Source organism: Megascapheus bottae, chromosome 1 (assembly GCF_031878675.1).
Source record: "Megascapheus bottae isolate mThoBot1 chromosome 1, mThoBot2.hap1, whole genome shotgun sequence".
NCBI lineage: Eukaryota > Metazoa > Chordata > Mammalia > Rodentia > Geomyidae > Megascapheus > Megascapheus bottae.
This window is the reverse complement of record NC_143509.1, coordinates 48,432,683-48,452,418: the sequence shown is the minus strand read 5'-3', so window position 1 is coordinate 48,452,418 and position 19,736 is coordinate 48,432,683. Positions and strand designations below refer to the sequence as shown.

At 40.6% G+C, this 19,736-nt stretch overlaps 1 protein-coding gene across 1 annotated transcript in view; it reads left to right on the top strand.

Moving 5' to 3' along the window:
* The window catches only part of P3h2 (prolyl 3-hydroxylase 2), a 157,666-nt gene extending 143,552 nt beyond the window's left edge, over positions 1 to 14,114 (top strand). Inside the window, exons 14-15 of the mRNA XM_090343852.1 lie at positions 5,578 to 5,718; positions 12,781 to 14,114. Coding sequence (XP_090199978.1) covers positions 5,578 to 5,718; positions 12,781 to 12,873 — 234 coding nt within the window. The 3' untranslated portion in view covers positions 12,874 to 14,114. The remainder of the gene's footprint in view (positions 1 to 5,577; positions 5,719 to 12,780) is intronic.
* The last annotated feature ends 5,622 nt before the right edge of the window (positions 14,115 to 19,736 follow it).

Sequence of the window (19,736 nt, the reverse complement as noted above, 5' to 3'; positions counted from 1 at the left end):
TGGCTCATGCCTGTAATCCTAAGTCATCAGGAGATCTGAGCATCAAGGTTAGGCTGTGCTGGAAAGTCTAGAATACTCTAATCTCCAGCTAGCCACCCAAAATGCTAGAAACGGATCCATGACTCAAGTGGTGGAGTGCTAGCTTTGAGCTTAAAAGTTCTGGGACAATGTCCAGGCTCTGAGTTCAGGCCCCAGAACCAGCACAAAATATAATCATATAAAATAAAAGTGTTCATACCTACTGTGGTTGTATAACTAGTGTTAGATTTGGAGCTAACATCTAAATGTTCTGATTTTCTATCAAATTATGTGATAGACGTTTCTAAGTCACCCAAGTCCAGGAAAAGTTAAATGATTTCACAAAATGTCTTTCAAGTTACCTGGTATTCTGCATTCTTGGAATGAGCATTGGCCTCCAACTCCCAGTTTATCAAAATTATCATATGCAGTTATATGTGTGAGTGTGTGGGTGCATATAGATATCTATTGGGCAAGTAGAAGCCATTTATTTGCCTCCACATTGAAGTGCATACTCACAGACACACATACCAAACCAGGTGCTGGTGGATCATGACTGTATTCCTAGCTCTCTACTCAGGAGGCTAAAATCTGAGAATCATGGTTCAGAGTCAGCCTGGACAGAAAAATCCATGTGATTCTTGTTCTAATTAATCAGCAAAAAGCCAGAAGTAGAGGTGTGGCTGAAGTAGTAGAACATTAGTCTTGAGAAGTCAAGCAAGAGCCTGAGGATCTGAGTCCAAGCCCCACGTCACACATACACAGATACCCCCACCTACTCACCTACCCACCCACCCCCACACATACATATAAACACACAATCCATATCAAAAAATAAATTCAGCTACTATCTTCCTAAGAAAACCAAAGCATTTAGAAAGCCAGCTTACTATGCCCTTAAAGAAGATAAAGTGGGCATCTACTAATATTCAAGCCAAAGATCACACACAGTGTTAAAATAGCATCTTCTCCATTTAAAGAAACAACAGAAACCTGAATCATCCATGGTATCATGGTCTCTAAGTAAAACCTAAGTCATTGGAACATGGATATGATACACTCCAAAAGATTTTGCATTATCTAAGCCATCTTGAAGACCTTAGCTGAGTTTTATTCTTTTTACCTCGTAGTACACACACTTTTCTCAATAGCAAGCAACCTGGTATTATCATGACATACTATTAGGGTACAAGGAACTAATACCTCACTCTATTTGTCCCGAATTTAAAGGAAATCCCTCCAAGGATTCTGATTATATTATCCAGAAACGGGCTGGGAGTTTGGCCTAGTGGAAGAGTGCTTGCCTTGCATGCACGAAGATCTGGGTTTGATTCCTTGGTACCACAGACTTAGAAAAAGCCAGATGTGGTACTGAGACTCAAGTGGTAGAGTTCTAGCCTTGAGAAAAATTCAAGGACAGTCCTCAAGCCCTGAGCTTAAGCCCAGGACTGGCAAAAACAAAACAAAACAAAAACAACAACAACAACAAAACAAACACACTTCTAAGTAAAAAAGAAATTATCCAGAAACATATTTAAATTATTTTTAAATGTGCCCAATTTAACACAATATATGTTTGAAAGGTCATTTTGCCTCACTTTTTGTAGAAATATTAATACATGTAAATATTTTCTGATGTTTCATGGTGATTCAGTCAAGGCTGATGTATTCTATAAAGCTATACCCAGTATTCTAACTTTTAGAAAGTCTGTGTGTAAAAAGCATTTAATTTTTGAGCTTTGCTAACCCTGAAATAGAGGGAGGAAAAAAAAAGTTCACACTTAGTTTCAAAGAAAATTACAGTTGAAACAGAAAGCGGTGTGGTTGAAAAGATGCCTTTGCTTTTACTCCATCTAGTGGCCATATTTGAAATTATTCAATGTATGAAAAAAAGAAAAAAGGTGTCCTCATACTATCTATGAATGAACTTCATTCACTGTATAATGTAAGCTAATTACACTTCTACTTTTCAACATTGAAAGGAGGGCACCTGCTCCTTTCATACCCTACTAATCTAAGAACTTTTATATGTTCCCAAGCAGTGACTATGACCTACCTCCCCATAACAAATACGTGAAAAACTCTTCAACAGGCTCTTAAACCAAAAGCAGAGTTGTTTATATTATTTTAGATGGCATCAGTTTTATGACACTTGCATATTATAGCTAAGTAAACTTCCTAGATAAGAATTTTAGGAATTCGCTGGGAGTTTGGCCTAGCGGTTAAAGTGCTTGCCTAGCATGCACAAAGACCCGGGTTCGATTCCTTGGTACCACATACATACAAAAAAGCCGGAAGTGGTGCTGAGGCTCAAGTGGTAGAGCTCTAGCCCTGAGAAAGTCCAAGGACAGTGCTCAGGCCCTGAGCTCAAGCCCAGGACTGGCAAAAAAAAAAAAAAAAGAGAGAGAGGAAAAAAAAGAATTTTAGAATTCTTTGCCAAGTGCGGTGGCTCACGCTTGTAATCCTAGTTACTCAGGAGGCTGAGATCTGAGGATTGTGATTCAAATCATCCCTGGCACTAAAGAATGAGAGAATCTTATCTCCAATTAACCACTAGAAAAACAGAAGTGGGGTTGTGACGCAAGGGGTAGCATTGAGCTGAAGAGCCATGGGACAATGCCCAGGCCCAGGGGCAGAGCAGTAGCTTTGAACTGAAGAGCTCAGAGATAGCGCTCAGGCCCAGATTTCAAGCCCCACAACCCACCCCCCCCAAAATTAGAAATTCATAAAAATCAACAAATTCCAGCTCTTCTTTCTCAGGACAACTTTATTTCTTTTTTGACTTCCTTTATTAAACCACTGAAGGAACTATGGAACAGTGAAATTACCTAACTTGAAATCACACAAAGAACTGATATCTTCAAAGCCTTTTGCTTTGAAAAACTCAGCAATGTTTAAACTAATTGTTTTTGCCAGTCCTGGGCCTGAGCTCAGGGCCTGAGCACTGTCCTTGGGTTTTCTCAAGGCTAGAGCTCTACCACTTGAGCCTTAGTGCCACTTCCAGCTTTTTTTTTTTTCTATGTATGTGGTACCGAGGAATCGAACCCGGGTCTTCATGCATGCTAGGCAAGCACTTTAACCACTAGGCCAAACTCCCGGCCCTGTTTAAATTAATTGAATGATGAAATTTTACCTTTAATCAACAAAAGTTCTTCACAAGTACTTCTCTGATTGTTGATCATGAATTAGATGGAAAGCAAAGAGTTTCCCAAAATTCTACTTCAACAATAGGATATATAGGAGACAGGTGCTTTTTTTTTTTAAATTTTCAGCAACATTTACATGTGAGGTACAGGAGTTGAGGGATGTGATGGTTCTTTTTGCAAACTTGAAGTTTAAATTTAATCCATCCTCTTTGCTTCATGGCCACTTAAATTCAAATTGAGAAGCCCCCTAGACAACATTCTCATATAAATTTAACCTATCTGGGTTGTGTTGCAAAAGCATGAGCACAATCATTTATCTGAACTAGAGAACAGGCCTCCCTGAAGGAAGCATGTTGGAAATAGAAGCAGACTGAGAGATGCTTGGCTCCTTCAGCTGCTGGTGTGGACAGTTAAAGCTACAGATAGATGAGATTCATCCCAGTATCACTCAAATCCAACTTGAATTTCCTCGACGAAAGAATACGATGTTGCCTCTCACCACTCTTCCTTATTGCTATCAAGAGCTGGTGATGATGATGTCTAAGCAAAGGCTGCCATGTTGGGTGGGATTGAGGGAATGCAGGAAGCAAGTAGCAACCGAAGACACTGAAACTGGCATCTCAAGCCCTTTCACGTATTCCTCTATACACTTCAGGATCAGACAGATGGATGGATAGATAGATAGATAGATAGATAGATAGATAGATAATCAGATAGTGCTAGTACTGGGGCTTGAACTTACAGTGATGCTTGCTGTCCCTTAGCTTTTCAACTCAAAGCTAGCACTCTACCACTTGTGACATAGCTCTACTTCCAGCTTTTTGCTGGTTAACTGAAGGAAAGTGTCTCATAGACTTTCCTTGCTCTCAATGGCTTAAGCAAGATCTTTTGATCTCAGCTTCCTGAGTAGCTAGGAGCCATTAGGGACCAGTCAGGTATTTCTTTTCCAGTTTCGTATAGAAATGCACAGCAAGTTTTTTTCCCTGGACAACCAGAATAAGATTGATATTATGAATACAAGCAATTACACAGCTTTGTAAGTCTACTATCAGAAAAGCCACCTAGATGTCTGTTCTGAAAAGCAGCTTGATCTAGGAAAGACAAATCACTCATCACTGATTGTGGAAAGCGAGATAACCAGAAATGGCTCCTCAGTGCTTTTTTCCATTAACATTTGCACACATATGAGCATACATGTACAACACACACACACATACACACACACACACATACACACACACACATACACACACACACACACACACACACACACACACACACACACACTGGGCACATAGAGACACTCTCAACTGGGTTTCTGAATTTTGACTTCTCCACGACCTGTCACATTCCATACATAGTTGCAAAATCTTGAGCACAAAAAATATGTAGCACTCATGGACTTTAAGAAGCTTTCTCAACTAAGACAGCTGTGAAAATACCACCATGGCAGTCTGATTTCTATGCACTTGTAAAACCTACAGTTTTACTGGGCATGTCTCAAGTCAGTTCAGAGACTAGCTGTGTGGCCAATCTGCATTTATTCGACCTTTCTCAGTTCTCCTAGGGTAAGAGCACGGTCTTAGTATTTCCCTTAGGAAGAGAAAAATGTTCTCACCTTCCACAGGACTCTTTTTCAAGCACAAAGCTATGGCCCCTATCATCCAGCTGCCAGAAGGACCTGTTTGTTCATCTTCTACTCTAGCAGACAGCTGCCAGCCATGTCTATTTACCCCCTTGCTGCTTGTCTCTATCTAAACATCAGTGGACAGCATTACCTGCGGCACACAAGCATTGAAGTACCATGTCAATCACCTCCAAGTACCTGGAGTCAGTGGAGCAGGTCACCTCAAGGGCACAGGGGTAGTCAAGCCGTGCTGGGCATAAGGCTGTGAGGGGCATAATGTGTCATGAGGAATTACACTTGGCATTTCAAAAGTGTTCTGTTGTGAAAACTATAGACAGCTGTTGATGTCAAATTAAGGAATTGGCAAAGGTTACAGGCATGTGAACACATTACAGACAAGTAACAAAGCTTTGCTGGTACTCATGTCCTCTTGATTTCTTTATTGATGTGCCTATCTTAGTATGCCCAGATGCTGGGCCAATGTTAAAGCCATGCAAGTGACTTGGAAGAGATTTTATCCCTCCTGGAATGTGCAGGTCATCATCACAACATATAGAGACATTACTGTGCTGTAATACACCTTGGTCTTAAGAGCTGTTATTTTATGTATTATCTTACTTTTATGGGTAACAAAAATCAAAACGATCTATGCTCTTTCCACCTCAGGATTCTATTATTGGTTTGTTCATTTTGTGTTGCTGTGATTCCAGGCTTCATATACAAGTTCCCAGAGGGAAATGTTCGGGATAGAGGATTGACAGCCTTTTTTTGACTTTCTTTTTTCAGGCCTCAATAAAACCCAAGTGTGGGCGCATGATCAGCTTCTCATCGGGAGGAGAGAACCCACACGGCGTGAAGGCAGTCACCAAAGGCCAGAGGTGTGCCGTGGCCCTGTGGTTTACCCTGGACCCACTGTACAGAGAGCTGGTGAGTCCACACACATCAGAAGGGCAGGACGACCTGTTTGCAAACAGGCCCATCCAACGAGCCCTTCAACTTCCTAACCCCACACAGACTCCAGATTAGGACAACACACTCACAGAATTCTGTCTAGTTTGTGTCAGAAAATTACCTGTCATCATTTCCTGCCATCATTTTCTAAGCCACACAACATGGTTCTAATCCAGTTTTTCCTAATTCTGACTTACTGATTGCACATCCAGCTTTTGTAATGGAGTTGTGAGGAAAAGAAGAGGGGCTGTGAAGGCGATTCTTTTGTTTTTAATTTCATTTATTGTTGTGGTGAGGTACAGAGAGGTCACAATTACATTCATCAGGTAGTGGGTACATTACTTCTTGAACATTGTCACCCCTTCCCACGTTTTTCACTCACTTTCCTTCCCCCATCCCCTCCCATACATCTTGTTTTTCCCTTACCTTCTCTTTGTCAAATAAACAAATAAACATATGTACAATATACCAGGAACCTAAGTCAGATACATACATGAGATAAACCTTAAGGGGAAAAGAAGGAAAAAGAAATACCTTCTCATAGTACATTAAGAACAACAATCACAAAGATAAACTTTTTATTTCCAAATCCTGGAGTTCATTTTGTTTACTCTCATCCTATATGGCCATATGTATATAGGTTTTGAGCTATTATGATCCTCTGCTAGAAGAGTCATATACATATACTAATTATTACAAAGGAGGGAACCATGCAGCCTATGTTCCTTTGAGTCTGGCTTACTTCACTTAATATGATTTTTTCCAAGTCTTTCCATTCTGTTACAAATGTGGCGATGACATTCTGATGGTAACATAGAATTCCATGGTGTGATCCATTCATGTACTGAGAGGAATCTGGGTCAGTTCCCTATCTTAGCTCAAAGGTGTTTCTTAACCCATAGAGTTCTAGCTGTAGTCATGAAGCTGTTGGAGAAATAGTGTTCACACTCACCAGTCATTTCTGAACTCACAAGCAGTGGAGCATCCATAGAAAAGTGTGCCTCCCTCTTGGTCACAGAAAGACCATGATATTTTCTATTAGAAGAGCACTGAAGCCGAGCACTGGGAGCTTACCCCATGATTTTAGTTTCTCCAGAATTTGGGGCCTGAGAATCATGGTTTTAAGATAGATGGGGCAGATAAATCCTAAAGACTTTTATCTCCAATTACCTATAACAACCCCCACCCCAAAACAAAAATCAACAACAGAAGTACAGGCATGACACATGGTAAAACACCTGCAGTGGACAAAAAATGCTAAGTGAGATGACCCTAAATTCAAATTCTAGTACAGGTGCACATGCACACACACATATTTGTGTGTGTTCTTTATGGAACACATATGGAATAGGATTACAAGCCATGAAAGAAGACATTTTATTACTTAAACATATGAAAAATTAATTTAATTTTAAAATACTAAAATCCATGTAAAAATTTAATTGCATAAGATGTTTAATTTTATGTACTAAAATATTAACAGCAAAAATATTAAAATGATATCAAAGTAATATAATATTAAATAGCATTACATTTATTGCTTATTAGTACCATTGAATCATGTGTTAAAATTTAGTTAAATATTAATGCTAGCTTTAAAATAACATTGAAATAATATAATATTTAAAGTGGCTGAGGATAGATTAAATAAGACAGTCTGCTCTTACCCTGTGGGACACCCCTGTTCAGAAAGCATAGTCTCTACCTGCAATTAGGTTGAATGAAGACCCAAAGATGGAAGCCTGAAAGGAAAGAGATCTCTGGGTCCACTGTACAAGCAAGCCAGAGTTCCATCCCCACCACTGAGCTCAGTTGTCTGCCCCATGAAGTTGAGGAAGCTGCCTGACCAGAAACATTGAAGTTGCAGCTGAAGCCTCATGGCTCAGATCACCACCATCGACTTCCGATCTTCTCCAGAAATCCTATTCTTAAAGTAATATTAAGTCTAACTTACCTCTTTAAAATCCCTAAATGGAATCCCATTTCATCAGAAAATTCTTTAAAAAGGATCTTTTGTTCTCATAGACTCGCCACCATCAAAACTGGAAAGTTTTCTCCTAGTCTCTGAATATTCTTTTGATATACTTGACAGTGTATAGACAACTTCCCTTGTGTGCAGAGGAAACATTTAGATAGGCTCTTGTGGATCAGGGGTGAATGAAAAGGAGCCTGTGAGTTCCCCTGCCTAAGGGAGGGCAGGAAATAAACAACCTTAAGTATCTCCCAGTGGAGAAATCCAGAAAATCTCATGGGAGCTCAGTCACAGCAGCCTCACATGGAAAGAGAAAGAAGTCTTTAAAGGTCTAGACTCCTGAAAGCATCAAGTGGCACTAAGCATTCCCCCTCACCAGGGCTTCTTTTATTTCCTTGTATTTCTCAATACCTGTAACCACTCATGTTAGAGTGACTGAGGTACTCACGTAAATGAATAGATTGTGAAGATCATAGATGGTTAAAACATTGCCTCACTGTCTCAGTACTCATTCACCAGGTGAATTCACCATTATGGACTCATCATTCTCTCTGAACCATTGTTCTGCCAAAGTGAAGTAGCAAAAACGAAGCTCTCTGTTCCTTCCTAACCAGGAAATATCAATGCCTAAAAAAAGAAAGAAAGAAAAAATAAAAGAAACAACAACAACAACAAAATCCCTACGATAGAAAAGTACAAATAAATAATACGGAAGTCCAAACCTGGTGATTGGCGACATCTAGTGGCCAAATGGAGACATGATGGGAAATTTTAGCCTATTCAGTGATTCCCTGGCTTTGCAACTCAACTGGATTTCTTTACAAAATACTGAGAGTCTGAATGATTTAGTTGACTTGGGCTCTTATCTAAATAGCAAATTTTAAAAACTCTCCAGGTGAAGTTTATGGCTTCAATGCCGTTGCTTCTTTTGGATCTTTTAGCCAGGAGAGAGCCAGTCAGTCAAGTTTCTCTGTGGGCAGATCTCATGAATATTTGGTAACATACATGTTCAAGGACACAAAGGTATTGGAGGCTTGAAATGAATCAATTTCTGCTCTCTTATTTCTTCCCTTCATGAGAGTATCCTTCCTCTTGCTCATCCTCTTCCTCTTCCTCTTCTTGTTCTTTCTTCTCTTCTCCCTCCTTCTGCACTGAAACTTTAACTCAGGACCTTGAGCTCTCACTTGGCTATCCTATCACTTGAGCCATATTTCCAATTTGTTTCTCTCCACCCCCCCCCACACACACTGGTTAATTAAAGGTGGGGTCTCACAGATTTTTCAGCTCATATATATATATATATATATATATATATATATATATATATGAGCTCTTACAAAATTCAGTAGCTTTTGTAGACATTAGAAGTATGGCAGTATGGCAGTGAGTAGAAAGATGAAATTTCCTACAGTTTTGGAGCTAACATTGTAGAGAAAAGAGACAGACAAATAATTCAGAAATATTCTGTGAGTAATAAGTAGTATGTGGAAAATAAAATAAAAAACAACTACGGAGTCTCACTCTTAGAATCTTAGCTACTTAGGAGGCAGACTTAGGAGGATTACAATTCAGTGCTGAAATGGGGGAAAATGTAAGCAAGGCATTGGTCTCACATATACCAGGCTTGGTGGTGCATATTTTAATACAGCTAGGTGGGCTTGAAGCTTGAATATAACCCCTAGTAAAAACCTGGAACCATATATGAAAAATAAACTCTCACCAAAGAGGTCTGGGAACATGTCTCGAAAGGTACTGTGCTTGCTAGGCCTCAAGTTTAAATCCTAGTAGAGCCACACACCCCAAAAATGAAGGAAATGAGGGAAAGAAGAAAGGAGGGAGGGAATAGTGTGTTAGTAATTGTTAAAACAAGAGCTTAAGAAATGCAAATCAAAACAACTTTGAGATTCCACCTCACTCCAGTTAGAATGGCCATGATCAAGAAATCTAATGACAACAGATGCTGGCAGGGATGTGGCCAGGAAAGATGGCTATTACACTGGTGGTAGGACTATAAACTCATTCAACAATTGTGGAAAGCAATTACGGCAGTTCCTCAAAAGTCTAAACATAGAGCTCCCTTATAACCCAGCAATTCCACTCCCTGGCCTTTATCCAAATGTCCAGAAACAAGTACATACTAAAACCACTAACATAACAATGTTCATTGCAGCACTATTTACTATAGCGAAGATATGGAAGCAACCCAGATACCTTTCAGTAGATGACTGGACAAGAAGATGTGCTATTTATACACAGTGGAATTCTATGCTGCCATCAGAAAGAATGGCATCATCCCATTTGTAAGGAAATGGAAAGACTTGGAAAAAAATCATATTAAGTGAAGTAAGCCAAACCCAGAGGAACATAGGCTCAATGTTTTCCCTTATTTATAACAATTAATACACATCTAGGACTCTCCTAGTAGAGGATCACAATAGCTCGAAATGTAGGTACATAAGGTCATATAGGATGAGGCTAAATGAAAGGATCTCTAGGATATGGAAATGAGCTTTATCTTGTGTTTGTTGTTCTTAATGTACTGTATTATTTCTCTTCCCTGATTTTGCCCTTTGGTTAATCTCTTATTGTTACTGTATCTGACTTTGTTACCTGGTATATTATATGTATATTTATTTGTTTATTTGAAATAGGAAACTGAAGGGGGAAAATAAGATGATTGGTAGGGGGTGAGGGAGGGAAATGGGGACAAAAACATTAGAAGGGGTATCAATGTGTGAGAAGTAATGTGCATACTACCTGGCAAATGTAGCCACTCTGTACATTACCCCAACAACAACAACAAAAGAAATTATCTGGTACATCTTCAGTTCAATTCCTAGCAGACATGAATACAATCCAAAATATTTAGAGGAGGTCAGAGTGTCTGAATATGTGTGCCAGAGAGAGGGGTATGGATAAAGAATGCAGAAGAGTCAGGCATCACATTATACTCGGTCATTAAGAACTGTGAATTTTATGCCAGATTGGTAGGGCACATATGAATCCCCAGATACTCAGCAGGAAGAAATAATATCTATTGTGACTTCAGGCCAGACCAGGCAAGAAGTTAGTAAGACCTTGTCTGAATAAATAAGTAAGGTATTAAGCCAGTTCTGCTGGCTCTCACCTATATTACCAGCTACTCAAGAGGTTGTGATCTGAGGACTGCCATTCAAATCCAGCCCAAGTAGGAAAGTTTATTAGACTCTAATCTCCAATTAACCACCAGAAAATCAGAAGTGGTGCTGTGGTTCAAAGTGGTAGAGCACTAGCCTTGAGCAAAAGAGCTTAAGGATAGCAGTGAGGCCCCATGTTCAAACCCCATGACCTACTGAAACAAACAAACAAATAAACAAGGTATGGTGACTCACACTTGTGATTTTAGCCATATAGAAAGTATAAGGGGCTAGAAGGGTGGATTAACTGGTAAAACATTTGACAAGGAGGAGAACTATCAGATACCAAGCTTGAGTCCTGGTATGGGCAAAAAATACAAGATCTAATCTGAGAAATAAAATAAAGGTAAAAAGGGATGGAGAGATGGCACACAGAGTCAACATTTGCCTAGCACACCTGAACTTATAAATCAAACTCCACTGGGGCCAAACCCTCAAAGAAACAACCACCACATCAAAAGGTGGGCTAAACACTTAACGATAGACTTATCTGAAGAGGAAATAAGAATGATAAACAGACACATGAAGAAATGCTCAACATCTCTGGCCATAAAAGAAATGCAAATCAAAACAACTCTGAGATTCCCCTCACTCCACTTAGAATGATCATAATCAAGAAAGCTAATAACAACCAATGCTGGTGGCCAGGGGGGATTAATACTACACTGTTGGTAGGAGTGTAAACTCATTCAACCACTATGGAAAGCAGTATGGAGCTTCCTCAAAAGACTAAACACAGAGCTCCTCTATGATCCATAATCCCACTCCAGGGCATTTACCCAAATGTCCAGAAACAGGGGCATACAAAAACTACCAGCACCACCACGTTCACACTGCAGCATTGTTTACCATAGTTAAGATATGGAACCAACCCAGATGCCCCTCAGTAAATGGTTTTTAATGTGAATTTGATGCTAACTGGTGAAGGGCTCTTGTGCCTCCCTCAGAGGCTTCCTTGGGTCTAGCAATCTCTGGATCCAAAGGATGGCTCTGTACTAGGACAGAGCAGGTGGGAGATGTGAAAAGCTGGAGCTGGGCATATAGGAGGCTGCATTGGACCTCAGGAGGCTGGAGGGTGCAGGAGATCACTAAGCTCGTTCTACTTCCAGCATGTGGATGAGAAGAAGAAGAGGGGATTTAGCAGTCTGGGGACATGTGAAGTCCTGAATTACACAATGCTGATCACCTCAACCAGGGGCACTCAAGAGGGGACACACCATCCCCTAGGGGACATGTGACAATATATGGAGACATTTTAGGCTGTCCCAACTTAGCAGTATTTAGTTTCCCTGCAGTAAGTAAATGCCAGAGATGTTGCTTAACACCCTAAAAACACCTAGAAGAACCCCCTCTCACCCCACAAATAATTATTTGGTCTAAAACATTAGTAGTGCCAATATTGAGGAAATTTGGCAGAGGGGCAGAAACAGAATCCAGTCAGTGGTCTTACCAGATGCAAGAAACCATGATTGGGTTTTCAGGACAACTGAGTGAGCTGTGGAGGTGGTTACATGGAAAGAGGAAGAGCAGAAGAGGCTCAGGGGTATGATGGAAGGATGTATGTGGTCTCTGAACATCAAACCATGCTGGAGTATCAGAGGACCATGAATTAACAAAGTTAGAAAAAGGTTTATCACAAAAGCTCACCTAACAGGAGAGCTGGCTGCAGAAAAGAAATCTTGGAAGGCAGTGGAATGGGGACATAGAAATGTCTTCAGAAGACGCCAGGCTGGGGATGATGCCTGTTAAACCCTTGGTGGGTATTAGCACCACTCAGTGCTCAAATGGCTGCTGCTGGAAGAGCTCAAGGAGCCTCTGCCCCAGAGACGGAGCTTTCTGCTGCTAACACAGACGTGTCAATTGTCTTTTTGTGTATGTGTGTGTGTGCAGGAGCGGATACAGGCTGATGAGGTCATCGCAGTTCTGGACGGAGAACAACAAGGGAAGCATGAACTGCATATGAACCCCAGAGATGAGCTATAAAACATGGAGAAAGAAGCTTCTATCAGCTATTTATTTAAATTGTTCATCTTAGAAGAACTGTTTTATTTTTGTACAGAGCCATGATATAAGTAAACAAGTTACTAGAAGTCCCAGAGCGACCCTTCAGCTGCCCTGACTGTGTCCCCATGCTGCTTGAGTTTCTAGGAGTTCACGAGTTCATCTCTCCAGACCCAGTCCTCTTCCCATACACAGACACCACACACACACACACACACACACACACACACACACAACCACACACGAAGAGTCATAAACAACACATGCCACAACACATACACAGAAACACACCACATGGGTATCATCACAAAGAACACAGAAACATGCATACCACATAGACACACACTATACACACACTCCCACACACAAATGCCACCACCACACATACTGCATAAAAATAAATACCAACATGCCAGCCAACACTGTACATGCAGAATTCACATATACAAACACACCTACACACACAACATATGTGCCATGCATACCACACACACATCGCACACACACTAACACAGACACACACCTCAAACACAATCCAGTGCCTCAGCTGGTTCTTGGCAAAAGCACAGCTGTGTGGCTTGACTTGTGCAGGCCTTTTTGGCCCAGGGCCTCTCTGCCTCTCTATTCTCTCTAGGCCTGACAGCCATGCACTTGGATCCTCTAGAATCGGCTTGGCTTTGGGTCTTTGGCGCTTCAGGCAGAGTCTACACTGCCTCAGGTATTGAGAAGACAGAGGCCACCACTACCCCCACCCCAGACTCCAGGAAGGCACCTCTCAGAGGAAGACAGGGAAGCCCAGACAAGAAACATACACTGGAAGTTGCAATTCTTCTCCACTGTGCTATGGAAAAGACCACATGGAGTTGTGCCATTTAGAACAGGCATCGTGATTCACACTTGTAATCCCAGCACCTACGGAGGTGAGTTTGAGGCCAGCAAGAGATATAGAATGAGTCCCTGCTGAAAGAAAAGGTGAAAACAACAACAACCACAACAAAAAGTATAGAAAGTCACTACAGTGACTTTGGAAGAGAACCTTTAACCCCTTCTGGCTGGGCACACCATGTCAGGCTTCCAGAGGGGGGTTGTCACCTGAGAAAGGGGATATTTTGTATTTAGAAAAGAGTGTGAGTGATTCCAGCCATCTCTGCCTGTACCTAAGTGTTCCTTCTTCATTGCTGCTATCCAGCGGAAACATCCGTGCTTGCATCTGAATTATTTAATTAAAAAAAAGAACACTCTTATTTTGAGGTCTGGTTTTATTTCTGCTTCCCACAATGTCTTCTGTGTATACCAGGGTATTGGTTTGTGATTTTACAGGGGCTCTGGACAACTCAGGAATAATGCTAGGCCTTGACTATTTTGCTAACAGCCACAGGGGCTTTGAAAGTGTTGAAGATGGTTCAGAAAGACAAGGGTTGATCTACTGCATCTCAGCAGGGAGAAAATACAATCCCATGCTAAGGGTCTCACGTCACTCACTGTCTTTAGCAATTGCTCTAACTTCTGGGAACTTGTGTCACCTTGAACCACGGGAGACTGCTTATTCCCTACTGGGCACTGGTAAGACTTACTTTCTGACAAGTCAGATCACAGGGACTGGTAACAGCACTCACCCCTTGAAAATGAAAATTGCAGCCACAGTGATTTATTGGCCATCTGCTTTTTCCACCAAACCTCCTGATTGCATTTCCATCTTTGAAGAGAGGAAAGGACATTAGATGCTAATCCCAACCCTATCAGCTTTACCCTGCTGTGTGACCTGGAGCTAGTTTCTGTCCCTTTCTGGGCTTTGATTTCCTTTTCTGAAAATGACTTCACTGATTATTGTAATCATTTCCAGAACCCCTTTCTTGCTCAAGATACAAAACAAAACCAAACAAAAACTAAAACAATGTGAATTCTAGAAATGGTTAAAAGATACAGCCAATTTCATTTCTGCTAATGTTTGGAGAATTGTTAGTGGGTTCATCCCACATGTCAATGACTATGAAACTTGAAATCCAATGTTAGGACTCAAGAGGCCCAAGATTTGAAGAAGATTGTCGTTTATTTCATCTTGTACTGTGAAGTTCTCACTGGCATTCAGATGTGCCAATAGGAAGATCCGGGCAAGGATCTAATTTCTGTTTTCTGGCAACAAGGCATCAACAAAGAAAACACAGTTTGGCTCCATGCAGTTCTCACTTCCTGGGTGCAATGCACACCCCAGGAGAGGCAGGAACTTCAGCAGCGTCTGACCTGCAGTCCCACAGAAAGTGGATAAAGGCTCCAGTTGCGCCGCTGTGTGAGATTCACATCTTGTGCCATTTGCTGACAACATGGAGTAGTGATTCCTGTTCGGCTGGTTAATCCCGTTGCTTTCCACCTAGAACATCATGTATAGAGCAGAGCATTTAGTTGTTAATCTCCTCCACATCAAGCCATACATAATTTCATTCAAGTATTTAGGGAGTGCCAGTAGATGACTTAAAAAAATCAAACCCAGAAATCACAATCTGTATGCCAATGTGTCCTTTTGCAAAACACACAGCATTTTCTTGTGGCTCTGAGAACTGAAGAAAGCCACAGAAACCGCAATTCAGTTCCATTTTTCTCTTTGGTTAAGAATGGAAGCCCATGATGAGTAATCCTACACTTTATAGGCTTAGAGCAGGAAGAGGCTGTTGGATATACTTATGGAAGAATGTCTGGCCAAGGGCCCATGGGACTTGAACTTAAGCACAAGACTTCATTTTTTTTTTCTATTTAGCCAATGTTAACCTACAGATTTGCCTCACCAGATCTGTCCAGAAGGGGTGTTCTTTTCCATTCACCCAGAAGTGGTAGATGCAGAGCCCAGGCTAGCACGCCCTGTTTGTATGACTAAGATTCTTTAGCTGTATTACTTAGAAAACTAACGTTTGTTTTGATGGCTGTGCTCTTCTTGTGCAAAAGAAGTTCTCTTCACAAACCTTTTACACTCGTCTTATTATAAATGCATGTTCACACAGACATGTCAAAGGGAGTTCTGGGTTTGGGCTCTAGTGTCCATTTTGCAAGAAGGAAAGTCAAACTTGGGAAGGAGTTCAATGAATTCAGCACAAAACCACGTCTGAACTATAAGCCTAATATTTTGATCCAGAGAAGAGGGTCAACAAGAACCAGGGTTGCTGCTTATACCCTTAGGCCTGTTGAATCTGAACTAATTCCTGTAAAGAAGCTATGTTTTCTGAAATCAAGCAAGTTCCTTTGTGTTTTCCTATCATATGTGATGATATACGCCCTCTCCTGTGATAGATTGAATATGGATTGCATAATGTCCAACTTAAGCTCAGTGCCTTGTGCTCTTATTTGACTTTTTCGCTCAAGGCAAGTGCTCTGACATTTGAGGCACACCACCACTTCCAGCTTTTTGCTGGTTAATTGGAGGTAAAAACCTCAGATTTGTCTGCTTAGGCTAGTTTTGACCTATAATCCTCAGGTCTCAACTTCCAGAGTAATCGGGATGTGAAATGTGAGCCTCTTGTGCCCAGCAAAGCACAACCTAGCTCGCAGTACAGCTTTCAAGAAGCTCATGAAGAGGAAGAAGATTCTAGTCAGGTGTCATCTTTCTCTCCCTCAAAGACAGAAGTAATGTTGCAAATAGATTCCTTTTAGAGAAGAGACTGCCACAGAACAAAGTAATACCTTGATATGTGAAGTGCCTTCTTTATTTACAGCCTTTCAGCTGACAAGGAAATCTTAGTTTTAAAAGTATTTTTCATCATTCATGCAGTTTCTTGTATTTAGTTTTTTTGGCTCTCATTCAGCTGAAGACAAGCCATGGAATGAGTCAGTACCATTTAATAATATATACCTATGAATTTTAATTGAAGTACGAAGGCTGAATTATTTCACTAAGACAGCCACAGGGAACAACTCCCTCACTGACGTCAAGGGAAGAAAGATGAATGCCACCTCACCAGCTTCCCATGCCAAGGCAGAAAACATTTGGAGGTGACTGAAAAGCTGGGAAAAGTTGAACTGATCCCACAGCCAGAGGACTCTTTAGGAAAACAGGAGCCATTTGGCAGTATTTCCAAACCCCCAGTTGATGGTTCTACTGTTTCCACCTCCTGCTAAGACGCCCGTGATGTGCAGTGACCTCCCTAACACCATTACAGCAGCCCACCCACAAATCCTCTACTCCCAGGGAGTGTAACGCTTCCAAGAGGAGACACAGGACCTGTTTTGTCTTGGACCCGGGTGATATCTTCAGACACATCGAGACAAGTCACATCAACTACTCTTTGAGCTCACTGTTGGGCTAGAACTGCAGATGCCTGCTTGTGAGAGTTCTCCCTCCCCTTTTTCCCCTTGGGTAACTCATGATATGTTCAGGGCTCACTGCTGACCTCTGAGGCCAGACAATGTCAAGTCTGGAACAATCTAGTCATTGATCCTGGCTTGCTTTACAGTGGATAATGTGAGCCATGAGAACCGTCGATTCAGGGGTCACCTCTGGGTTAAAAAATCTTATATAACAACCAGACAAGATGCCTGTGTTGCGTCCATTCCTGCCAATATTACTGGAGAGGAAGATCTGAATGTTCCAGATATTCACCATACAAGATTCTTCTTCAGGTCATTTCATATGGTATGAATAAAGTGACAGGTCTCTGGTAGGTCAGCAAGGAGGAAATCCTGGATAAAATTTGATAACTGTTTTACCTCAACAGTCTCAGTCCTCAAAAGTAAAAAGTTTTTACTTTTGAGTTCCTAACTGATGTTGGGTGGAAATAGAAACAGGGGCTGAGCAAGAAGCATTAGTGTTATGTGTCATCTTTTTTCCACTTGATCTCCATATAGTCCATTGTTTCGAAGGGTTATAATCATGGTTGGCATTTCTATGGTCTTAAAGCATTTAGCAATCATATATAACTACCTAATTATCTCAAGAGACATGTAATGCCAACTTCATTTTGTAAATAGGTAAGATGAATAGTCACAGGGAAAGCTGTGGAATAGTGAGCCTCTGGTGATTTTTTTTTTAAATCCATTCCTCTAGTTGTTTTTCAGTGGCTACTCAGTAGTAGGTGGACAGACGTACTCAAAGATGAATCAAGTTTCAGCTCTGTTTTTAAAGAGTTCCAAAACAGGTGAAACAAAAATCAGTGCAGACAAAATGATCAACATGAAATAAAACAAGGTAAACTCTACCTAGGAGGAATGTGAAGGAGGTAAGAGGAAAAAGCCACTTGGGTTCAGACAAGGGAGTCGGTTGAGGACAAAGAAAGCTTCAGAGAGGTGACAGTTAAGCTCAGCAATGAGCACTCATTCTGCTTCCAATAAGCAGGTTATGAGTGAGCTGACTTCACTCTTTACCACAGTGTCCTGAATGAAAAAGACTCATATTTCAGCTATGTGGCTTCCTGGATTCTAAAATACGGAGCCTTCTTTAGAGAGTCCCTATGAAAGTAGGTATTTTGGGGTGGGGTGGAATGAGCTCTTTACTACAGGTTGTCTTGGGAAAATACTTTAATGAATGCTGTGAAAAACCCAAATAAATACCAGTTAAAGAGGAAGTTTTATTTTATTCCCTTGTGAAGGAGGTATTATTTAAATGGGTGGGGTGAAGAGCCCTGGAAGAACATGCTTCCCAATGGAGAGGGAGGGAGAGATTCTGGTCAGACATGGCTTCAGGACCAGGTCAGGTGATTGGAGCCCCTGGGCTCTACTTTTGAACCTAGCAAACTTTCCATCCCACATGCCCTAAAGCCAGTCTAAGCAAACTCATACTCTTTAATGTTAGAAGTTGGAATGATGAGGACATTCCAGCCCTTAGGGAGATGATGTTTTAAAATACCAAACCATTTTGGTTACCTCAGTTAACTCTGTTTTAGCAAAATCAGAAAGTCATGTAACGTCCCATTTAGCATCTCTTCAATGTTACATAGAGAATGGAGTTTCAGAATCCTTGAGAATCATGTGAAGCAATCATACAACAGCAGTTAATGGAGCCAATTTACTTCACTTAAAGCAAAAGGGTCAAAGAAGACATTATGCAATAGGTGTCCAATCACACTTATTTTGTTTGTTGCCTCTACCTGTTTTTTGGTTTGATGAACTTTACATATGCCTTTGAATGTCTTACACAACTATATTCCTTAGATTTAGAGAAAATTATGGAGTCCCTGAGGCTCAGAAACTGACTTCAAGGACCTGGTAACCAAAGCAATATTTTGGTTTCTCATGATATTCCAGTGTTTAGCAATATTTTTTTCTTTTTAAAAAATTATTGTCAAGGTGATATAAAGACTGGGTTACAGTTATCTAAGGCAGATCATAAGTGCATTTCTTTTTGAACAGTGTCACCCTCCTCCAGATTCCCCTCCACCCCAAGTTGTATATATGTATAGTTCATTTACAACAAAGTGTCTAGTGAATATCACTGTTGAATTATTTCTTCCTTTGTTCCAGCCTTTTTTGTGCATCCCCTCCCCTCTCCAAATCAGATAAAGTTACAAAAACACCAAAGAGTACACATATGAAAAACAATAGCAAAGGGAGAAAACAGAACCAAAAAATTGCAAACAGTACCTTAAAAATAATACTTATTTCCATTTCTTGGAATTCATTTTGATAAGCATCATAGTATATGATTATATGCACATAACTATTAAGCCCTTGTGATCCTCTCCTAGAAATGTCTTCCTTTAGTCTCACTGTGTGAATGTTTATAATCCTGTTTAAGTTATCATTTAACATTTTCTGAACACTGTGTTAAGCATATATATATATATATATATATATTTGAAATTCATAGTTTCGGGATGGTTTTCTTGCAAGATAAACTGGAATTCTTTTTCTTTGAAGTTATTATT